This window comes from Erithacus rubecula (assembly GCF_903797595.1).
Source record: "Erithacus rubecula genome assembly, chromosome: 1".
NCBI lineage: Eukaryota > Metazoa > Chordata > Aves > Passeriformes > Muscicapidae > Erithacus > Erithacus rubecula.
In genome coordinates, this window is record NC_136658.1 from 107,817,467 (window position 1) to 107,837,876 (window position 20,410).

The window sequence follows — 20,410 nt, forward strand, 5'->3', positions numbered from 1 at the left end:
CACATCAGGCTCCTGCCTGCCTGGAAATCCCAGATTAGAGCTGCAGCACATCAGCTCCATCTAAGGCAAAGCACAAAACCCCCACTCAAGTCATGACAGCAGGGATTTTCTTTTCCCCCTTTTAAGTCATGGGAAAACTGCCTTGCCCTCTGCAGGATTTTACCTGCAGCAGCCTAACTTGAACAAACCCAAATCTTTTCCATGTCTGAAGACAAGATCTAAGAGGTCTGCTCATGCTTCATGGAATCACATCAGAATAAAAACAAAGACCAGGTCACTGACATTTAAACCACAGCCTTACTCACCAGCCCACTGTGTGGCATCCTAAAAGTAAAGCATGTTGTTTTTGCACAAAGCAAAGCCTGAATAAATGTATTTATTTTGCTCAATATTATATGACAGTTACCATTCTCTGCATTTCCTAATGGGAAATTATTTTGAGGCTACATCTTTTAAAATATCCTGTGGTTTATATAAAAATCAAATACTGAATTTCAGTACATCTTTCTCTGGAACTGATTAATAAAAAGGCTCTACATATACAAAGGATGGTACCACAGTAGCTTTATTATATGCTACATGCATCAACTATTATCAGAGCCAGTGGGTTTAACATGCAGCTCATGAAGAATTTATAGAAAATTACTGTATGGTGTGACAAAATAAACATCATGAGTGATCTCTGTGAAGGATCAAGATAAAAAAAGCCCAAGCAGATGATTTAATGAAAGTGATAAAAGAAAGGTTAAATCAGTTGCCATATATATTTTGTCTTCTAAATTAAATTTTGAAGTTTACGTGTGTTAGAAAAAAGGACATTACACAAAGGTATTTTCTACAGTTATGCCTTGACAACTGTTCTGAAACACAAATGAAAACAGGAAATTTCACATTAAAATGGCATAATAACAGCCTTTACTAAGAGTAAAGAGTTACTAGAGTAGTTTTAGACTCTTTATATTTGCAAGAATTATTCTAATCCAATTCTGAAAGAATTCATCTGAAAAAGAGCTGCCACAGAACAGTGTTTTGACACGAGGGAGACAGTTCCAAACCCATACATAAGTTAAGCAGCATAACAAAGGAAGCTCCTCTCAAAATTCTAACTGCTGTTTCATCTCCTCCCAAAAAAACCTTAAAGAATCCTAAGAAAGATATTTAAATAGAGTTTAATATCACAGCCCAGAATGTACTTCCAAACCTTTGGATTATGGACCATTTACCTTCCTTTTCCAAACCAGTTGCCAATACATGTAACCACACTTGGCCAGCCAGTGGTTTGCACCAAGCCATTAGCTATCTGAAAGTACATAAAAAAATAATAGATAAACACTCCCTGTCATAAATCAGGTTCCTACACAATTCCTGCTGGGTGCTGCACTGGGAAAAGGAAGTCTACACAAATGCTTTGAATTTAGAAATTTAGTGGGGGACTTTGAAAGCACTTTTTTTTTTCTCCAGGAATAAACAAGTTATGAAGTTTTGCAGACATTATTCCCTCTACCTACATCTCTATAATTAGTTTATGATTTAAATCACAGAATACTGTAATTCAGTCACGTTTACCAAAAATCACACTGCTCTGAGCTGAACAGAGAAGTGAATTCTCCACACTCAAGCAGCAGCATAACACTTATCTCAACTTGAGCATATGGCAAAGCATGTTTGCAATCAAATAAAACAGAAAAAAAGACAACTTTGGGGGAGAGTGGGTAACTTTAAAATGCTTCACAGACATCTGTAAATAAACTCAGAGGAGGAATTTAATTTAGTACATTCAGGGTGAAGTAAGAACAATTTCAGGCTCCACATTGCACAGAACTTAAATTCAGCTTCTATAAAGCTTCCTCTCTACAATGGCACCATAATACAAATATCACAATAAAAAACCTCATGTGTACAAGAAGCATTTGAACATGCAACAAAATCCAATGGGGCTGGTAGTGTGAAACCAACCTGGAGTTGCAGGGCTCACTGACCACATCCCATAGAGCAGAGACAGCTCAACCCTAAAGGAGGCATTTCCTGTCCTGGAAAACACCTGATCCCAGAGGGCTGGGGCAGTGACAGATTATTGGTGACAAGGTGACCCAAGTGCTGTGCCCAGGTTAGTATCTCTGCATGCCACCTTGCTACTGCCATGCAGATGTGCCACAGGCCAGAGTGTTACTGCAACAACACAGAAAGCAGTAGTGCAAGGTGCAGACCTGTCCAAAATGGCCCCAATGCCAACCCTACCCTGCTCCTGACCAAAATTCCATTTCGGGCCAACGGTAAAAGCTCTTGTGACACCTGATCAGAGCTCTGAAAAATCTCCCACATTGAATTTTGTTACATAAGCTGCCTGTTCCCAGCCACACCAGTGTGGGAGACTGCTCATCATTAGCAGTGTAAATGGAATTTTCCTGCAGAGAAAGCCAGGATGTGTCACTCAGGTCTTGGCAGACTGACAGAAGTAAACACCTGCATTTAAGCTTGCAAAGATTCGATTGCTGATTTGACACAGACAAACATATTAGTTTGCTTTCAAAGATTTCTTCCACTAAAAAAAACAAAAACAACCTCACAGTTTTGCAAAGATAAAGCCTGGGGGTATCCACTCTATCACTTCTGCCTGTCATCAAGAAGATATTCCAGCATTTACATCCTCCCACCCAACCACCATCACCGTGTGCAAGTGCAAAACCCCCAGTATTACCCTAAACAGCACCATGGGAAGAACTCAGAGTCTAAATTAACACTGTGCCTACCTGGGCAATGATGTAAAACCAGAGATTATGCACATTATAGAAATAACCCAGTCCAAACATGGCAGTGAAGAGGCCACTGGCCAGCATCCCCCCTGTCAGGTAGTACCGGATGGGCAGCCGCTCTCCAATGAGTCCACTTGGAATGGGGGAGGAAATAAAGAGAAAAACCATAATTAAAAACAGACATCACACCCCAAAAACCTTCACAAATGAAGAATATTTTGTGTTGTTTAATTCTGGTTGAGGAGAAACTCTACTGGTAACTGCTGATTGCTGTTGCAGCAGCAAAAGAGCAATTTTTAGCATTTAATGGGGGGCGAAAAAAGGCCCCAATAAAAGATTTCAAGTTCATTAATTGCTAAGTCCTGACATCTGCACAGCCATCTTTCAGGGAGATACTCATCTGGAGCACATTCAAAGTCATTTACTTACAGAGTAATTTTCCAAATTATATGTCTCCAGCCATTTGAAGTGTCTCCCTTGTTAAGGATTCAAGTCATGAAGGTTCTGGCTTTAATCAGTAAAAAGAAGCATCTCCAAACAGCAGCTAAGACACTTCAAGATGGGTTTGGTATTATTTTTAGGAGGTGTCTGCTTCCATTTTTTGACTAAAGAAAGCCAGGACAATCACATTAATCCAATCAGTGTAATTTGGAGACTGACTGGAGATTGAGTGATTTACATTCTAGATGAAAAAAAGGCTAGACTTCAATCTGGAAAATATTCCTGCACAAGGCAGTCAAGATTGGTGCAGTAAAAAGCTTTCTATGTATCAGAGATTGATACCACTAAGGCTCAGAATCATGTTGGTTTTTTTCCCCTCAGCAATCAATTTCTCACTCTCCATCAGAAACTCTGCAGTAGCAAAGTTTCTGATGTAGCAAAAAAAAAAAATACGGTATCACAGAAGTCACACAGCCTCACAAATAAACAGAAAAGAGAGTGGGGTTTTACCTTAAATACATTCCAACTGCATATGCACACAAAAATGAGTAATCCAGTGCTCCCAATAGCTGTTTGTAGTTGCTCTTATCTAAGAAGAATTTTCAAAACAAATTATCACTTTAAATGTACTAATTACTTCCCAAGTGTTTTTACTTATAGCAAGAAAAATGTCATTGAATGTGCACTGACATTCAATTTTCAATAGGCACATTTAGACTTCAGTAAATATTTTACCCGTGTTTTATTTAACAACAACAACAAAAAATACCCTTCTGCCTCCAACATATTAAGAAAATACTGGCAGATCCATTCTAAACTCTCCCTTATTTAAAACAGCATTCTGGAAGAGAACAAGCATCAGTTATTTAGCAAGGTGCCCTTTTCTTCTAAGGCCTTAGGCAAAAGAAAATCCAATTTAACAGATTTGATTAAAAGTGGTAAGATTTGAAAAAGCATCAGGTCCTAACAGCCAAAATGACTAAAAAAAGAAAAATCTATCATAGAGGCTTTTAAACAATCAGCTTAATATGCTGTTCTATTTTTTAATAGGTAAAGCTTTTTGCATTTCATTTTCCAGCTATCCACAAAGCACAGAGAAGTTCTGGTTAAAAAACCCACAGTTCTGCCCTGTAGAATAAAAATCCATAATCATACCTAAGTGGGAACTGCAGACAGGATGGAGGGAGCAAAGGAGCTCCACCCTGATGAAAAAACCAAGTCACCCCTTAAGGGACCTGAGCTCACAGAGAGCAGTTTGTGCATTTATTTTCAGCAAATTGCCACAATTGCTATTTGCTTTGAGCATGAAGTCACAGATATTAAGTTCCTTCCCTCAGTGTCACTCCCAGCTTTGCCAGAAAAGCACCTGAAAGAACAAGTCTAAAGTGCCATTCCAAAGGGGCAGCTTGGCAATAAAGCCAATGGGAAAAGGAAGACATTTGGGCTGAGAAGTCTCCATTAAAATGTCAATTAATATTTCAGACAAACAAACTCAATCCTCCCTTGGTCAAGGGACAAGAAACACCCCCAGGTTTAAGTGCATCTCACCTGGGAGATTGAATTCTTTCAGTAGACCTGCAGCAGAAGTTAATACACTGGATTTTGTCCACAGAAACCCCAGAGCTCAGATCTTTAATTATATTTGAAGAGAGCAGGACTTTTTTTTTTTTTTAACTGCTAATTAAAGACTAATTAAAATGTATGGCTACACAGACTGGGGTGGGCTGGCACACTGACAGAATGGACTAATCTGTTTCACTGATGTTTCTGGTAGCAATAAAAGTGTCAAAGAATGATTCAAAGTCTCATTTAAAGTCAAATACGACTAAATTAAAATTTAATTGTACAGTAGGCAAATGTTGTTTTTTTTTTCCTATTCAAGTGAAAGGCCAGGTTCATAAACTATCCAGTAAGTTGTCAAGTCTCTCCTGCAATAAAGTCTCACCTTTTTCTTCATTATAATGTAGAGAAAAATATTCCTTCAGGCAGATAAGGACTCTGCAAAGTTCCAATTTAGATAAGCACCAAGTAATTTCATTTAAAGATTGCTTCAATTAAACCAGCAGAAAATGATAATGATTGATTTTGTTCTTCACCCTTTTTTCTTAAAGAGACATGCTAAAGACAAAACCCATTTTCTGACTGTAAATTGATCTACTGAAACCATCTCTTAGCTATAAGAAATAAAATTATATCACTTGTTTAAGTGACTTTAAGTGGCAAAAAATTCATATGGTAAGTCACAACTTCACTTTCTGTGGAGAAATCAGTGAGGACATGGAAAACAAAACATCCATGCACATCCCTCACATGGGAAGAAACAGCTAGAAGCAAATAATCTAATTATGAATATCAGCTCATTATTAGGAAAGAACAACACAAAACCAAAAAGTCCAAGCCTTACCAAATGGCTCCCATCCACACTGAGAGGCATTAAATGGCTTTTTGACAGGCTGGATCTGGGCAGCATATTCTTTGTAGGAGTCAAGTTCAACTTGACTTGCACAATGCTTATGCAGCTCTCCCTGAAACAGAAAGGAGATTTGAAAATGGAAAATTCACTTGCAAACTGGAAACTGATAACTCTCCTACAGCAAAAAATTTAACAATTCTAGATTTATATGTACCTGTATCAAACCTACCAGAAATCAGTACAATTGTTAGCCTTTACTAATTGCTTAATTTGCTGGATAAAGCAATAATTACATGGAAGAGTGATGAAATGGTTTAAGAAAAGCATTCTACAGTAAACTGGTGTTTCTGAGAGTGAAAATCTTTGAAATTCTGCAGTAACATCATGTACTTTGCCCACTGTTACTCCTCAGTTTTATGCAATGCAGCACTGGGGGATTTGGGTTGTGTGTGGCAAGTTGTAAACACTGAAGATTAAAGTAACAAACCCAGAATTAGAGAATTTGTGTCATCAGCTTCACTGGGAACAGCCACAAGGGTACAGACAATGATGACCATAATACTCAACAGTACTGGGAACACTCTTGTAAAAAGCCAGTAGAATGTTCAACTCATCAGTTATGAGCAACTTTTTTCAACCATAAGAATGTAAACCTCTCCAGTATCTCTATTTAGATTAATTCACATGAATTAAGTGTAGGCACAGCTGTTTCCAGCCCCAAACCCAGACTTACATGCAATATTCTAGGTGTGGTCTCCACTAAAGTTTATCCAGCAAATATCCCTGTGTGCCAGTTTTATCAGTCTTTCATCTTGAAGGCATTTCAGGTTAAAGTTTAACCCTGCCTTTCACAACAGGAAATACTGAATGACAACATCCTTGTCAGACAGGAGCAGGAGGATGTTTAAACAAGGACACCCCCTCTCTTACCTTCACTATGCTGATGGGTTTCCTTGATAGATGGAAGCTGGCATACAGCAGGAAAGTGAGAGAGAAAATGAAAGTTCTATACCTATGGTATAAAAGAAAAAAAAAAAAATTGAAAACTATTTTATTTAGATTTTCTTTTAGCACCAAGTTACACAAAACCACACAAGTCATTAATAATTTTGGAATAATGGAAGACAACTTGTTTGTGTTCTCCAGCACCCTCCCAGTTGTGCAGCTTCCCATGTGCCTTGGGATGGAGCCTGGTGGCACATGAGAACAGGCAGGACAAAGTGGCAGCACCCTGAGCCCACAGAGCTGACCTGCCTGGTGTGCAACCCTCCTCTGGGGGCTATTAAATATTAGCTCAAAATTATTACATATCAGCTCAACACACTGCTGGATTCCACATTCCCCTATCTCACTGGGTTTTGTGGTATTGCTAGGACATAGGTGATGGCTCTCTTAATTGTCACCTTGGATAATTCCTTCTTTTCTTACTGCTTTTAGGATTTTACTTTTGCCTTCCTCTAACAACAGAAATCAGTCATTTCCAGAGATGGCCAAAGAGACTGACAGTGGAACAGAATTGAGCAGCTTTGGGAATGAGAAGGAATTCTCCTTTGCATCTCAGTGAGATCCTTGGGTCTTTCTCTACAGTCCAGCTGAATTAAAAGGGCATCTTAATTTCACTATCACTGCAAGCATTAAACAAAGATAATAATAATCTGATCTATTCTATTCCTTATCTGTGGTTTCAGTTGCTCAAAGAGAGCATTTTGGGGATTTGTGCTTTTAAAAAGTATCCAAAGTGTGTCTAGACTTGAGCTTAAAATTAACATCTGTAAATGTAAGTACATATATACATACAAGTATCTGATATCACAATGCCTACTACAGTCCCTGATTTTTAATCTTTTTCAATCTTTTTTGCCTTGTGAACTTTTACATAACCAGGGTCTTGATTTATAATTCTGGCATATTCACAGGAAAGAGTCATCCCACGAGCAGAGTTATTCACCCTCATGACTGGAAACATCCTCACAAGGGATAGAACTGAAATTACTTTGTTCCTGGTGCTCAACTAGTGAAAATGTCATAAAATGGCTCAGATGGAAAATGCTTGCTCTTTCATTTGTTATTTTTTGTTATTCACACACAATTGACTCAGTATTCTACCTCAGGAACCATGTGAACTGATGCCATAAGACTTCCAGGATTAGTTTTCTAAAGCAAGGAGGGTTTGATTTCTGTTTGGTTTTGCCAGAGGGCTTTGCTAGTTTTTTAATACTGCAGTAGCAAGAAGTAAAACCATAATTGTACAAGTCTGCATCATACATCAAATTATTGGGGAGAAAATACACTTCTGGCTAAGAAAAGAAAGTTCATCTTGAGCACTTCCTCCCACCTAGGATCTTGAAAATGCAATTTATTCTTTCAAATACATACCTTGCACAGAAAAGGACAAAAGGCTTTATTCTCTAGCACACTTGACTAGTAAGGGTTTGTCTGGGTTTCCCAGACAAAGAATCTCACTTTTTAAATGCCAGCAATATTTATTTATTATACAACTGACTATATGTTCTTCCTGTATAAATTAAGCAATGAAAAAGCAAAAATTCTGAGCAAGGCAACAGATACAAACTCACACTGTCCACAGCAAGGATGACCAACAGTCCAAGACTCACCACTGATCTCGTGAGAATGAAGTGATGAAACGAATCCCAGGAGGAAGCTGAGCCATCTACACCAGAGCTGGCACCAGACTGCAGGTGACACAATGATGTACGTGTGACAGCGTTATTTGTTCTTCTGGATGTGGAACAAAGATCCCCCAAAGCCTCTGAATTCCACAAATGTGGAATATCTGCAGCTGGGCTGATCTCCTTGCAGGTTTTGGGTTTTTTTTTTTTCCTTCTACCTTCAGTCACGACGTGGCAAATTCTTCACTCTGTTTACTGCTGATCTTCAAATAAGAGAAGCTGGTAAGTAAATAGTCTGCTCAAGTTATTGGGATATTTTCTAACCATAGCACTTGAATCAACAATTATCCATTTCAGAGGCAAGTAATTAACATCACTAAACTTCACATCAAAAATGCAGTGGAGAATTTTAAGACTATACAAATTGCAGCCTTCTCTGACTTTTATAATTTATGATTTATTTTGAGAGCTCCACATGGTACAAAGCAGTGGAGACACAACGGAAAGATGCACTCAGAATTTGACCCAAAGCCAGCTTACATCAAAACACTCTGCTTTTGTTCCAGAATGACTATTAACAGGCAACTCCCCAGCTCACAAAGCTCTGTTTGAGCACATCAGAAACATTCATGAGCTTGCAATTTGTCAAAAAAATGGCTGCAGTGTTTCCAGCCTGGAATGAGAGACTCCTTCAGCTTGAGAGTGGGTGCTGCTAAACAATACTGCAAGGCTTGACCAGCACTCCCTTTTCCACCTCATTTCCCTGACCCAGTATCATCACTGCACAAAGCTCCACACATCAGAAAACCTTGGAAAAGGAAAAAACAAGTTTTTTTCCACTTAAGCTCCTCACACCAGCACAAGGGAGAAAGCAGGATCACATGTGTCCTCAGCATACAGCAAAGAGCAAGTCTGGTGGTTTGGTTTGAACTTCCACAAAGTTCCTCCTGTTTGTTCCAACATGGCCTGAAGCCCCTTGACAATAAAAATCCCCACCCTTTATTCCAGGTACTGCAACAGGAACTGGCTGCACTGTTACCTGGCAGCAGCTCAGGCAGGTGGCAAAAGGAACTGTAGACAAAAAGGCAAAAGGTGTGACCACAACTCACACACCCAAACCCAGTGACACTCCAGGATCTGCAATGACCCCACAACCCTCCTGGCAGCCCCATTTAGTGTCAGCACAAGCCACTGCCACACTCCTGATGGGAAGCTGGGAGGACTCAGGATGAGCTCTCCTGGTAAACAACAGGAGGTGAGCCAAAGCAAGAAAGCACAGCTGCCAAACCATGGCTGGGGCTCACCTGAGAGTTCTAGGGGCTGCCACACAAAGGTGTGGGACTCTCTCCTCTGGTCTTCACTGCCCCATCTTACAACAGAAATCACAGCTGCCCGTCCTCAGCCAGGTAAGTGACAACAAACAGGATCTGCTGTGTTCAAGGTGGCAGCTTGGAAGCTTCCCCACCTAGACAGGCTTTCTCCCCAGGAATAGAGGAACATTACCCCTGCCTCACATAACTGAGTATCCCAACAAAAGATCCGGGCTCTGCACCTCTATGCTAACACATTTTTGTCATACCTCTATTTTTTCTACAGTGTCCTGGTTCAGCTTGCCACCTCCCTACCTAAAAGTGAATTGACTTGCTAATCTTGTTTGGCATGTTCCACCCCCTCCCTGGCCTGGAATCAGGCTGTGCAATTAATCAACCCTCACAATCATTCCCGCCCAACACGAGTTTCCTACCTCCTCTCTGAGGTTGCAGAGGTTAGAGAAAGTGCAAACCTGCCCTCTCCTCCCCTCTCCCAACTCCAGATAAAGATTCCTGCCTTCCTTGTCCTACAGCCATGGTTCAGGTGCCTAATCCATCAGAAATCCTGCCCTGAAATACAGCTGATCCAATAGAGAATATTAACTCCTTCCATGGCCACAAAACTGCCATGCAGGATTAATCCCAGGCAGCAGGAGCATAAAGACAATGACTAAAAGCTGGGACTGCCCCTTACAGCCATAGCTGACCAGTTAGGTCAGATTTCAAAATTCTAATTTCAAAACAACTATTTCTCCTCAGTAATCTGTGTTTGGTTGAAATGAGCTGCAGATAGCTCCAAGTGGGAGAAAAAAGGTAAGGAAAAAAAGAGGTTGGCACAGGTAGCTCACAGCAGGACTTTTTCCTCCAACAGTAACAGATTAATTTCAGGATGATCCCAAACTCCACTTCTCCTCTCTCCAAACACCAGAATTATTTCACCAACCACACCAAAGGAGGTGACAGAAATACCTACTGGAAAGGAAACTTGAGAAGCCAGCAAAGAACAAACACCTGAGGTCAAATACTTCCTTAAATGGTTCTCTTAAAATATAATAGGACAGAGCAATTATCATTATAGCAAAGCAATTGTTTATCAGGCTACTATTTAACAGCTCTAGTGCAAGCAGGAAAAGACTTTGCACAAGTTATAAAGGGTTTCAGTGCTCAGTGGTCATGCCAGGGTGCACATCTGTACTCACACCACCTCCCAGCAGTGCATCCTTAGGATAAATCCCATCACAGTCCTTTCCCAGCAAACATGACTGAACTAACAGCAGCACAGACAGAACTGCAGCCAACTCTGTTTGACAGATGTTGATTTCATTTTATGTGCTGCAGGCAGAAACACCTGAGTTCTCATTTACTTGTCAACAACTTGCTTCTGTCTCCACATATCTGTAAGTTCCTCTGACACTCATGTCCATTTTAATAAACATAAAAAACATCCTCTGAATGATGCCTTACATTTCAGCTTTCATATTCTACAGATTCTGTATTGCATTAGTGTGTAACTCTAAACTTCATATAAAGTGTTAGCAAGTTCTCTTCACAGTTTAGTTACACAAAACCACCCCATTCAATCATTCAAACTTGTTTTATGCTCTTTCATTTTCAGCAACTATTTCTGCCAATAGTGAAACCAACCCTCCACTTCCCCCTTGCTGTACTGACACCTACAAAGCGACATTCTCCAAAATCATATTTACCTTTCAAACTTGGTACTGCTCCTCTGCTGCAGTGGCTGAAGCATACCTTCCTCCCTATTTCAGGTAAACAAGTCACTGGTGAGCGGCTTTTTCCTCCTGCAAACCCTGCATCAGCTGTGCTGGAGAGGCAGACGGAAGGGAAGGGAAGTCCTGCCCAGGCACAGCGCAGCTCGCCCAGGGCTGAGATTAATTCTGTGTCTGCAGACACCCAATAACCAAACCCTCCCCGGGGCGTCCTTAAGGGCTCCAAACGCCTTCGCACACACGTGGGTCAAATGCACATTGTGCTTAATACCCGGCAGCTCTGCACCTGAGCCAGAACCTGCCAAATCCATCACTCTGCCGCCCTGACTAGCGTTCCTTCTATTTAATACAGGGGAGAAAAGGGCTCAGCGTGGCTTAGCCACAGAGGAGCACAGCCCTTGTGAGCAGACGGTGACCCGCAGGACTGACCAGGGCGGCTCCGGCCATCCCAAAGGTCAAGGGCAGGGGGACACGAGGGCTCTGGACATCCCAAAGGTCAAGGGCAGGGGGAGCCGAGCCGGGGAAAGGGGCAGGCACCGCATTCCCCCGGGACCTACAGGCGGGGCAGGTGTCGGGCAGGGCCGGGCTCGGTCTCGGTCCCCCGGGGCACCAACCTGCGGTGCCACCCCCGAAGCCGAGGAGCGCCTTCCAAACGACCCTCCCCTTTCAGCAGGACGGGGGACTCCGGGCAGCGCCTGCCCGTGGAAAAATAAACGGGAGAAAAGGAGACAAAAGGTGGCGGAGCGCCGGTGGGGTGACAGCACCCCACCCACCCTCAGCCGCCGCTGCCCGGCCCGGCCCGGCCCGGCCGGCGCTCCCGAGCGGCCCCGCGGCCGAGGAGCCGCCCCCGCTCCGCCCCCGCCGCGGGCTCGGCAGGTGCGCGGCGCCCCCGCCCGCACAGCCTACCCGGGGCTGCTGCTGCCGGCGCCGCTGCTGCCTCCTGCTTCCTTCTCCGCTTCCTGCCGCCGAGCCGAGCCGAGCCGAGCCGAGCCGAGCGGAGCGGCCGGGCCGGGCGCGGTGCGGATCGCCGCCCGCCGCCGGAGCTGCGCGGCGGGACCCGGCGGCCTCGGCCCCTCCCCGCCGCGGAGGAGGAGCCTGCTAAGGGAACCCTTGGCTTTGGAGAGCAGGCCAGCAGGTCAGGGAGCTGGAACTGCTCCTCGGTTCACAGCAGGTGAGGCTCCTCTGGGATGCTGTGTCCAGGTCTGGGCTCCTAAAGACAAGAGAGATGCGGAGCTCCTGTAGCGGGTCTAGCGGAGGCTACGGAGATAAAGGGGCTGGAGCATCTCTGATGAGGAAAGGCTGTGGGATCTGGGGCTGTTCAGCCTCGGAGATAAAGGGACTGCAGCATCTCTCTGATGAGGAAAGGCTGTGGGAGCTGAGGCTGTTCAATCTTGAGAGGAGACAACTGAGAGGGAACCTCATTAATGTGTACGAATATCTAAAGAAGCGTGCTAAGAGGATGAATCCAGGCTCTGTTTCGTTGATGCTGAGCAGAGGACAAGAGGAATGGGTAGGAGCTGACGCCCAAGAAATTCCACCTGAACAGTGGCCAAGCCCTGGACAGATTGTCCAGAGAGGCTGTGGAGTCTCCCTCTCTGGAGATATTCCAGAATGATCTGGACACAGTCCTGTCGTGTCCCCCAGGGAGGTTGGATCTGTGGCTCGCTGTGCTCCCTTCCAGCCTGACCATTCTGTGACTGTGATCTGCTGCCCCTGGCCTCTGGCAGGGCCCAGCTCACCCCTGTCCTGCCAGAGAGGAACAAGATTCTCCCTTGTACCTGCTGTCCCCATCTGCCACCCCGGCAGCTCTTCCACTCCCGGTGCTCCAGAGTGGTGGCCAGACCCCTCTGCACTGCCCATCATTGCCAGAGGGATCCCCAGGCAGGCAGCCCCCAGCCTGGGCAGGTGTGCACAGGTGCTTCCCTGCAGCATTGACAGACATACATGAAGGTGTTTCTGGTGCCAGACATTCACAGATCACACAGCAGATCTTCTGAAAGCTGAGGGAAACGTTCAGCAAGGTTTTGTTAAAAGAAGAAAGAATGCATGTACTTTAGTTGTCTCCTGGTTTCCTGATCCTGCAGTGCTTCAGAAACCATGAACCAAAGGTCTGTTTATTTATACAAATGCACACTTCCTGCTCCAGGTGTATTTCTTCATCACAGCCACTCACCACTGCAAAAACTCCTGCACTGTTTCTTTCATCCAGGACTGAGTAGCAGTTGAAGTTACCTCATGCAGGTTTATCTGTGTGGATCTGTACCTTGTAGAGCACCACGTGCTTGACAAGCAACCCCCTTAAGGCCCTCACTGAAGTGTCTAATTTTATTCTCTTTTCCCTCTCATCTTGCACTGCCTGTGCTGGGAATAGCAATAAAAGAAATTCTGACTCCCAATGTGATATTTCCTTAGGCCTCACATGTCAAACACTTAGCTCAGCTTTGCTCAGCCCAGTTTTGCTCCATGATCCCAGGGCACATTTCCTTCACCTCCCAGTCAGTACTATTTTAACATTTGCAGAATCAGGGTCTCAGAGTGGTGCCTGAACCATTACAAACTCTGGTGGGTGCTGTAAAATCAGCTGCTTTAAAGCTTGTTATGGTAAATGTTGATTCCATCTTTCTTGCTGAGATTTGTAAGCAGTGAATCAGAGATCTTAAAAAAAAAATTCTCCAAGTGCTACAAATGTCCTATTTGGAAGGTTAATGCATTGCTCTTGATTTATCACCAATCTTACCTTCTGAGGAAAAGATTTGCATGAATCATGTGGCTGCAGTTCTGCACCAGCACCAGAAGGAACCCAGGCACTGTCTATTCAGACTGGTGCACAGACACACACACAAGAAAAAAGATTTGTCTTTTTACAGCAGAAAAGGTCAAACCCATCACAGTGCATCTGCATACATAGTTAGCCATGCCAAATTATCACAACAACTATTCATCATCATGAGAAATCCTCATTTTTTTTTAAATTGCTGTTGCCATGGCCCTTTTTAAATTGCTTAAAGAATTTAACCTTGCTTGAGTATCTTATAATTGTTACAAGAAGCTTGCAAAAAGCATGAGCCAAACAGCCCCAGAAAACCCTGATATTTTTCATACTTAAAGTAGAAACTGCATCTCCCATTCAAATAAATGTTTCCTGCACTCCATTCCCCTGGCATCACTGAAACCTGCTGGCTGCCACACTTGGCACAGCTGCTGTCTCTGCTTTGCCAGTGTGGGTCACCAGCATCTACCATTGCCAGAAGCCATCAGATGAGTAGGAATACAGGCAGAGGCAGCAGCAGGAGCTCCTGCTGCTGGTTGCACAACAGCCTGCTGGTGTAGAGAATCACAGTGGGGCCAGAGGTCAGGCAGAGATAAAAGGAGATCTACATGGTTAAAAAAACACAGCACGCACGCAAGGTTTAAAATAACATGTGATCTAGAGCCTCACAGAAAAACAAATAGAAATCATGCTTTGCCAGTTGCTTTCCAGAAGGAAACACAGATTAAGGGTCTGATCAAGGAAATTGTGTTGGGTAGGAAGTGTGGCAGTGGTTTGGCTTTTTAAGCCCCTGGCAATGTTTGTACCAGAGGAAATAGAGAAGGACGAGCTTTTGTCTGCAAAAGCAAACAGAAGTAAAGATGTATGAGTTGGCAGCTGCTCTCATGTGCTTGTGATGGTGCTTCTGTCAGAAGAGATAATCTAATTTCCCAGCTGACAGTTAAATTTTACTTTCACAAGTGGTGCTCTTAACTCCTCAAGTCCAGACAAAGCAAAACACTTTGAAGTCAGTGGATGTCAATGTCTTTACTTCACTGAACAGGTAATGCTGGCTGAGCAGAGGTCTGGATGCCAACTACTGCATCCCTTAGCTGATTAGAATATTTATTTTCTTTCCAGCAAATTGCATTAAAAATATCTTTCATGATTCATAATTGCACAGATGGAAAAGTTTAATATGTTTGGCCACGGAGTGATTGCTTTGTCTTAGGGGAATAAAAAAAATTAATAACTCATTTACATAATAATGGGTTGTTAAAGAGTATTTGACTATCTAAAAATCTATATTTACTTAGACTTTATTCCTGACAAGAAGCAAGATTCTGAGGACTGATACAATCATGGTTTTTGGTTGCCTTTACTAGTTTTACATGCTTTGTTTTCCCAACAGAGCAGCTAGAATATTGTATAAGCAATTGACATCAGCACTGGGTGCAATCCAGATATAACCTGCCATCGAGCTTTGGCAGACAATAAAAAGAAAATATCCAAAAGAGCCAAAAAAAAAAAAAGGCTTTGGAAGCTGTGCCTGTACAGTTTGTGCCTGTTTGGGAGTAGATGGGCACTTGGAGGGGCTGGAAGCTATCAAGCTGAGTTAGCACATTATGTCCTGCCTGTTGAAAAATTTTAGTGCTGGCTCAGTGCCACAGTAACATGACCACAGAATTTCCACTCTGGTACTTTTTACTGCATGTATCTTGCCAGCAATCCAGTGGGAATCACCAGCTGGTAGCTTTAGGAAAAGACACCAGCAGACAAGACCACTGGGCCAGCATAGGCTTTCCCCATGCAGAGCTGAGCAGTACCTGAACACTAAAGATGATTTATGAAGAAAACACCCTATAACATGTGGAACATGGGCAGGGAGGGGCTGTAAAACTATATAAAGATGCATATATACAGAAAGATATTGGTCAGCCTGGAGGAGACAATTAGAAATAACAGCATTTATTTGAAACCTGTGAGTTGTTGGACTCTGCCTGCTCTGACTCTTCCCAAGGCTTTCCAGAGGGCTGGAGAGTGGGATGGCTAAACCACCTCATGCTGTCTAAGGAAGGATCTGTTAAAAAAGTGGCTGTAGCAGCAGTGGTGTTTTTTGGGGATCTGCTGAAGGGAGCCCTGGGCAGAGCTGCTGCACATTGCCTGGGATCAGTGGCTCCTGGAGCAGGGATGGAGGTTCCCTGGAGCAGCTCACACCTTCAGCCACTTGCTCACAGAAAGAATGTTCTGAGAATGCAGAATTTAAAACAAAAACAACCAAACAACAAAAACACAACAAAGCCAAAACACAGCCAAGCTGTATTACTATAGATGGAATCTGTGAAACATCATGTAGACCATCCATTACAAAATGCAAATCTATTTGGAGGAACTTATCTTGAGGAATTTAATTCTACTTCCTGCAGGAAATGGGATCATTTTTCTTGTTATTTTGCCCTTATTTATACTCTTAAATTTCCTAGAAAACTGGGTGGAAGTGCAAGATATGGCTTCAGAAACAATTGCTGAGGAGTAAACAGAGTGAAATAGGCAGGTAGGCTGCTGGCAGGTTTCCTTTCTCCTTGCTTGCAGACTTGATCACTGAAGGGAAGGTTTATGAGAAGGGAGCACTGAGGCATGTTGTAGCAGAAATCAAATACCAGAACCATGGTAAAATAGAAAGCAAACCAGAACAGAGCTTACACTAAAGCAATTGCCTTGCAAGTCATGAATAAGAAGAGGAAATGCAAAGGTATTCTAGCTGACAGGAATGAGGAGACAGCAAATTAGCCCCATCTACCTCAATCATTTCATTATTGTCTATTGAATTAATTCTGAATTACCAGATTAGGACTTCAGGGGGTATAGACAAAAGGATTGGGCTGCTTGAGCTTTATGTCATTACAAGCTCTGCCTGAATAAAGAAGCCTAGACCTGGGGTTTTATTTAATGAAAAAAAAAACACCAAAAAAACACCACACCAAAAGGACTCCCAGAGAAGAATAGAGAAAATTGTAATTTTGGTGCTGCTTTATTCTTATACTGATCATAACTTTTTTTTTTTTTTTTTCTTGGAATCTCATGAATGTCAACTGCTTTCTTGGTATCATTAGTAACATTGACTGTCATCAAAATCTTAAAGACATCAGCAACAATTTCCTAAAATGGAACCTAAGCAACATCTGTATGTCCCCACTGCACTTTAGTGGAAAGGGAGACCCCTTAGGTAAAAGGAGAAACCTGACAATTTTCCCAGATGTCTGAAGAATGGAATGCAGTCTGTACTTCAAATTGAGCAGTGGGGTCAGAGAAATGGGAGGCAGGATATAAATACAGCAGAACACTTTCCCTTAGATAAGGGAGGGAAATGAAAGGTCATACTTAGCCAAGAGACAGAAAAAGCATTATCTGTATCTCAAGAATGGCTTTCACAACTTAGGTTTTTTTGAATTGTCCTGCCTTCAGGATATGCAATGTTAATTGTACTTGTATGAGGCAGTATTAAACTGAGTGCCTAGAAAGGTCATTTGCTTGTTCTCTGACTTAGTTATGAGCACAAAAAGAGGATATCTTTACTTTGCATACACAGAGAAAGCAGATTTCATTTTGCCAGTGAACAGTTTAAAAAGAGCTGTGTGGAGAGAAGTTCCCATTTTGCAAAGGGTTTTGACATTTCAGAATCTTGCTTAATTCTCATTTGGATGAAAAAAATGCAGTATATGGAAGTTAGTGAGAGTAAATTTCACTTTGTCCACTGTTTATTCCCATGATCTCAGAAAATATTGGAAGTGTGCCTGATGATATTTCAGAATATTAAAAAGATATGAAATGTATATTCCCAAACAAAAACTCCCTTCAGGATATTATTTCAATTCCCTACTCCCACATTTTTCCTCCAAAAAGGCTGTTGAAAACAATCTGGTTTATATTTAAGTGTCAGGAAGAGCAGATCTGGTTTCATTAAGTTTTTCGTGACAGCTCCTGTTGACACTTTGCTAATATCAGTTGCCAGCTATGCATTACACTTTTATAAGGAGAAAGATGGAAATTACTGTCTTCTAAGAGAAAAATAAATATCTTGTAGCAGATTTCTGTTCTTTCTTGTCAGAAGACATAATACTGCCCAGGTCTGCCCTACCAAAAGCATTGAAGGATCACCTGCATCTCTGAGCCCAGAGCAAAACTCAATTGACTTGAGTGCCAAGGACTGTTCCTCCCAGAGTCACCAACTCTTTCAGGAAAGGTTGAGTGGTGTGTGAAGTGAGGAATCCAACCTGTGAGTCAGGCAGATTATCTCCACTCATCCTGTTAACTTTGATGGCAGAAGATGAAAAGGCAGCTCCCTAGAGCCACGCTGCTGGCTGGGTAGAGAAAAGCTGGCTCACCAAAGCACTGCTCCTGGAAGAAGGATGCATGGTAGGACAGGAGCAGAGATCAGGGAGCTCCTGGAGGGCAGGAATTCCAAAGTGCACTGAGTGAGAATTAAACAGCATGCTGCCTTTGCCACATCAGAGGCTGTGTGTGCACCCTGCTGTATTTTTATCACTCCTTTGAAGCAAAACACTGATTGAAACATAGAGATAACAAACAGTCCTGTAGTTTCTAATGTTCCTTGTGCAATGTGTGTTTTCAGAGCTTGGTCAGTGCTGGAAGGCAGCTTTCAGGTTGTTTCACAGGTCTGGCACAGCAGTGTTTTCCCTGCAAAATCCCTGAACTGCTGAAGTCTCCCCCTAAGACAGAGTAAAGTCCAAGGAGGAACAGAAGCATTACTGGCCTTAAAAGTGTTTTTTGGCCATTTCTCTCTACAGAGGGGCTGAGAACCAAAAGAGGAGCTTAAAATGAAATTGAGGATAAAAGGACATCCAGGGCTGTCCTCTCCCAGAGGAGGCACCTTCTGGCATCTTGATCAGCCTTTTCCTTCCCTGTGTTATCATTCTTTGGTTTTAAGCACCTCTGGCAGCAATGGCTTTGGGTTTTAGTGGAGCTCTGGCTCCCTATGGAGCTTCTGTCAAACCAGGAGCTTCCTCAGGACCACTGAGAGCTGTGGCAGCTTCTGCTGTCCCCACCAGGGTGACTGGCAGTCAGTGCTGGCAGCTGCCAGCTCAGCCAGCAGCAAGGGCAGAGCAGATAATCAGCACAAATTACCCTCTGGGGACTTTGAACAATTTGTATACAAGATCAGCAGGACCTTAATATTGGTCCTTTGACAGAAAAGGGAAAGGAACTGCAAAATAAGGAAGATAGCAGACCTCCTTCCAGCAGTGACATCCCTGAAGCTTTACTTTAATCTGACATTGAAATACATACAAATTCAACTAGAAGACAAGAAACTACAAAATAAATTCTTGTCATTAATTATAAATAAGCTGTAGCTGTCCTCACAAGACAGTTTCTAGGTATAGAAAACTTTAAATGATGCCTCCCTCATTTAAGTAAAATGATCCTGTTGTGAAGACATTTATTCTCTCTGCCACTTCTGGATGCTGAGCAGTTTATAAAGAAAGAGTTCTTAGCTGTTTCTCAAGAAGACTGAGGTGTTTCAGACCCTTTTTCTCCTTCAGAAGTCTGAAACAATAAGCAAGTGCAGCTAATGATCATTACTGGTCATCCAGGGGAGTGACTGTGATATCTTGTCACTGCTTCCTGTTTGTGTCGCAGCTGTTCCCTGAGCCACGTCACCTTCCAGGCCAAAAGACATGTCTGGTTATTTTTGTCATCAGGTTTAACAGGGAGCACCTCCCTATGCATTCCAAACATTAATTCCCTTGTCACTCTGAGCCTCAGTGTCTGCTCAGACCAAGTGAGCACTTTTATAATTACAGACATTACCTTATCACAGATAAAAGAATTTAGCCAGTCTTAGGTGCAAGGAAGAAACAGAGGCATCTTCAAGAATAAGAGAGCAGGAACTGCACAGAATGTGCTTCAGATAATGTGCACTCATGTCAGCTCTGCAGGAGATGAGCAGAGCAGTAGTTTGCATATTCTGCAGTTGCTTATTAACAGCACATGATGCGAGTTAAGCTTCCCTAGTCAAATGCTGGGAGTGTACAGGAAAGAGAAATAACCATACAGTTTGGAGTCAATAAATGTACAGATTCTTAATGCTCTGCCAGCTAACAGAATTTAATTCCAGTGCTCTTAACTGCTTCAAAGGCAAAGTGCTCTCAGATGAGTAGCTGGACATTAACACGGAAGCAGGAGGGGTTCCTATGAAAATGGAGGTGTTTAGCAATAGTTTCTTCCTTTTTCATCTTTACCCAACTGAAGACAAAAAATGACTTGCCACAGAAGCAACACCTCATTAATATTCATATAATATTTAATACTGGCTATTTAGACTCCCACCTATGAAAAGGAAGAAACCCACCTGAATATGGTGTG

The 20,410-nt window shown here is 42.7% G+C and overlaps 1 protein-coding gene across 7 annotated transcripts in view; it reads right to left on the reverse strand.

Annotated features, from left to right (window-relative positions):
- Positions 1 to 13,716, reverse strand: part of SLC37A1 (solute carrier family 37 member 1) — a 35,012-nt gene extending 21,296 nt beyond the window's left edge. The window contains exons 1-8 of one of the 7 annotated variants that reach the window (XM_079306528.1): positions 12,184 to 13,716; positions 11,254 to 11,367; positions 8,223 to 8,500; positions 6,538 to 6,619; positions 5,599 to 5,719; positions 3,705 to 3,783; positions 2,751 to 2,886; positions 1,224 to 1,300 (exon numbers count right to left, since the gene is read on the reverse strand). In XM_079306528.1, the coding sequence (XP_079162654.1) occupies positions 1,224 to 1,300; positions 2,751 to 2,886; positions 3,705 to 3,783; positions 5,599 to 5,719; positions 6,538 to 6,619; positions 8,223 to 8,278 (551 nt within the window). In that variant the 5' untranslated portion in view covers positions 8,279 to 8,500; positions 11,254 to 11,367; positions 12,184 to 13,716. Of the gene's footprint in view, positions 1 to 1,223; positions 1,301 to 2,750; positions 2,887 to 3,704; positions 3,784 to 5,598; positions 5,720 to 6,537; positions 6,620 to 8,222; positions 8,517 to 11,232; positions 11,368 to 11,834; positions 12,077 to 12,183 lie in introns of those variants that run through there. The other 6 variants (XM_079306523.1, XM_079306522.1, XM_079306526.1 and 3 more) reach the window with 6 other exon arrangements.
- Positions 13,717 to 20,410: the final 6,694 nt, after the last annotated feature.